Source organism: Arachis duranensis, chromosome 9 (assembly GCF_000817695.3).
Source record: "Arachis duranensis cultivar V14167 chromosome 9, aradu.V14167.gnm2.J7QH, whole genome shotgun sequence".
Classification (NCBI taxonomy): domain Eukaryota; kingdom Viridiplantae; phylum Streptophyta; class Magnoliopsida; order Fabales; family Fabaceae; genus Arachis; species Arachis duranensis.
The window spans coordinates 112,723,772-112,727,348 of record NC_029780.3 but is presented as its reverse complement, the minus strand read 5'-3'; the positions used below and the strand labels follow the sequence as shown (position 1 = coordinate 112,727,348).

The window sequence follows — 3,577 nt, the reverse complement described above, 5'->3', positions numbered from 1 at the left end:
GTTTTGGACATGCTTAATTAGATTGTAAAAGCACCGACCTTATTGGATATATGTTATCTTAAATTAATTATATTCCATTAAAATATCTACCCCAATTTCGTTCAGAACCTCACTTTAAGTAATGCAAAAAAACAAAGATGAAGAATTTTGAGAATATACCACCTGTCAACAATACATGACGTTTTAGAGACTTGAAAATTTTAAACTTGAAAAATATATATTACTACTATTTCATGTTAAATTAATCAAATGCGCTTACTAGTTGCAAAAAGTTCTCGATGTGAAACAAAAGTGGCTATTTTAATTTCCCATAGATTATTCACATAACCAAAAGGATTAAAACCTTAAACCGCCCATGTGAGTGAAAATAAAAAAAAAATGCGTACTATTAAATAATAAAAAAGGTATGATTTTATTATAAATTTTTCATAATCTATCTCCCAATAATGTCATCTTATGAGGAATTGAATTAATAATCCATGACATTTTGTACTACTTGTTAAACAAATCAAGATGTCACTACATTATTTAGAGACGTGCATGCATGTTTAATTAGCCTAGACTCAATTAAATTTGTTAAACAATAAAGTTGAGATGTGGTTAAGTTGTCCATGAACATACGTAAGATTTTGTCTTACCCTGAAGTCTCTTCAATTCAAAGTGAGAAGCAATTCATGGCTATTATTTTCTCAACAAATTCTCTCTTATCACCTTACTTCAATTCCTTTCCTCGTGTTTGGACAGCAACCTAAGTACGAAGTAGATATTAATTATGGTGTTTAAGTTAACACAATAAGCCTTAATTAGATATTTAATTGGCTCACCCTATCTATGAAACTTAACATTCCGAAATTGCAGTAACAGACAGGAGTGTACATTTGATTGGTCCCGCATTTTATTAACTCTTATCGAAGAAGAAAATAAGGCACCAACCCAAATTCGAAGGGTTAGTTGCACCTTTTAGAGTATACAAGATATTATTGTATTTCATTATTTCACAACCTTTGAGAGCCCTAGAGACTTAATTATAGCGAAACAAAAGAGTCAATAATAGATCAATCTTCGTCTGGATTCTCGATCCCCTATTGCATGGTTAGTCGAAAAATTAAAGCAGATTAACCATTATTGGTACAGCAACAATTTTAAGCTATTATGTTTTTTAACTGAAACTGAAATGCATTGGTCAATAATTGACATATATAAACAAGGGTTCTAAATTGTGATCACGTGATTCTGACAGTAATGTTACTCTCACGAGCGTCTCTGATCTGAAAGACAAGAAACAAGGATGAAGGTAAAAATAATAACGTGGTATGATCTCAGTGATAAGCATCCATTTGTCGGAAACATGGAATGGTATTGCTTTTTCTTTAATTTTGTTCTTGTTTTGAAATTTATTTCATCTCAACTACTACTACTACTAAGTAATAATAAGTACACTGCTTTCAAAGACTAACGACTAGTTCAGCATGATGAGAACACAGCTTTTGTACTATTTGACTATTCTGCATAAAATTTCGGCAGATATGTATCTGAAATCTGAAAGTTTTTCACATTCACACAGTACTTTCTGTGCCCTACTTGTCTCATCTAAACCTTGTTGCTTTCTAAATACTCACTTTCAATTTATTTTCCCCCTTTTAATTTCTTTTTTGGCTCTTAGCCAGCTTCATCAATAATAAAAAACACATGGTCCAAGTTTTCAAAGTAATTGGGTACAATCCATCATATTTATATATGATAGATTGAGTCAGCTTCCCACTTCCAACATGTTCAAGTCGTGATCTACACATTAATTTAATTAGTGTATGTATAAGGTTATAAATAAGGTGGACAAAGTAATTAGGATTTAATTTATTTATTTTTGGGGGCAGGTAAAGGCTATAAAAAATGGACCACAATGTACTCCATGAAATCAATGCAGCTCCCGCTTTTCGTAGTTTCATTAATTAAATGGTTTTCTACTTTCTTAGTCTTATCATATATATCCTTTTTACCTATCTAGATGAAAATTAAATCCCCAGAGAAAATTGAAATAAAGAGGATACAAATTTTGAAAGCAAATAGCATATATATGTGGTCAATGAGCAGTTGGCCAATTGTCGCAATTTGTACTACGCTATCTAATAATCAAATCATTTGATTTCAAGTTTTACCTTTTTTTTTTTAAGAAAAAGAAAAAATAAATATGTGAAAATGTACAAGATTTGAAGCAGATGATGATAACAATAAAATAATAATAATAATTAAGTGGCGCATGAAGGCTGAAGCTAGAAACGGCTAACAGTTACGGCGCAGCTGGTGCAAGGCTAAGGTGCAAGTCCAAGCCCAATGAATCATCAAAACTGGGCCCACCATCTCCTTTGGAGAACCTACTCAAAGAGGACCCGTCCATCCTGCCATGGTGGGCCCGGGCCTGTACCTGCACTTGCATCTGCGACCCCATCATCGTTGACAATGCACTTGACGGTTCCCCTACACCGCCACCATAGGGGAACCCTACACCCCCATTTTTAATGCTACAATTACCGTTACTGTTACCGTTACCGTTACCGTAACTGTAGTTGCTACTATTATTACTGCTGTTCGCCGAAGGGAACACGCACCCGTGAGATACTGACACGTGGAACGGAGGAGGAGCTGCACGCGGCGGCATGTACACCCACGATGGAGGTGGCGCCGGCATGACCATGGACCCCGGCGGAGCAAGCAGGTGCGGCGGTGGTGCGAAGGCAGAGATGATGGGGTTTCTGACGAAGGAAACGGCGGCGGCGTTTCGCGTGGCTTGTAACTGTGCTCGCTTGAGCTGTTGACGCTCTTTCTTGTGCGCGTTTTGGTGTCCACCAAGTGCTTGTGAATTTGCGAACTCTCTGCAACAGTACTGACACTCGTATTTCCGCTCCCCGGAAGAGGAGGACGCAAAACCGCCGCTGGCTCCTGCAGCGGCTCCGGCGGAATCCGGCGACCTAGAGGGGGAGGTGGAAGAAGGTGATGGTTTTGTTGTTGAATCTGCTACGTCTTCATGCATGAGTAGTAATTCTTCTTCCATGGTGGAGTCTTCATGGACGCTGAAGCCAAATAGCTTTAAGCGCGCGGGTTGTGGTGGTGGTTGTGAGTCAAGTTGGTTGTCCATGGGAGGTGGCTAGCTTTAGGGTTTCGAAAGAAGAAGAAGAAAAAGGGGGCCGGTGTGGTGGTGGTAGATGAATGAAATTAAAATGAAGAGACGGAGTTGCATGAGTTGTGTGGTGATGTATTTATATACAAGACAAGGTTTTGGCAAAAGTGAAAAACAAATGAATATTGGTAGGGAAATTCAGAAAGAAAAGTGCACAGTGAAGAGAGAGAGAGAGAGAGAGTTGGTGTTTGCGGATGTCCCAATGCAAGGAGAAGAGTGTGTGAAAATATGGGAACACCACCCAAAATGACTCGCAAGCCAAGGTCCCACTTGCTTCCAATCGTCTTTCTTACTATACTTGATCAATCTCCCTTCATTTCTTTTTTAACTTCACAATTATTTATCATCTATCTCCCATCAATTATCTCTTAGAACAAACAAACAACACTTCCTCTTTATTTT

The 3,577-nt window shown here is 37.7% G+C and overlaps 1 protein-coding gene across 1 annotated transcript; it reads right to left on the bottom strand.

Moving 5' to 3' along the window:
* Window positions 1–2,138: 2,138 nt before the first annotated feature.
* Window positions 2,139–3,475, bottom strand: LOC107467571 (zinc finger protein GIS3). Its single transcript, XM_016086702.3, has one exon. The coding sequence runs from the start codon at window positions 3,131–3,133 to the stop codon at window positions 2,288–2,290; it is 846 nt and encodes a 281-aa protein (XP_015942188.1). The 5' UTR covers window positions 3,134–3,475; the 3' UTR covers window positions 2,139–2,287.
* Window positions 3,476–3,577: the final 102 nt, after the last annotated feature.

Bases quoted from the DNA above. Each gene is read 5' to 3' on its own strand.
- LOC107467571 (XM_016086702.3), bottom strand. From the start codon at position 3,133: ATGGACAACCAACTTGACTCACAACCACCACCACAACCCGCGCGCTTA.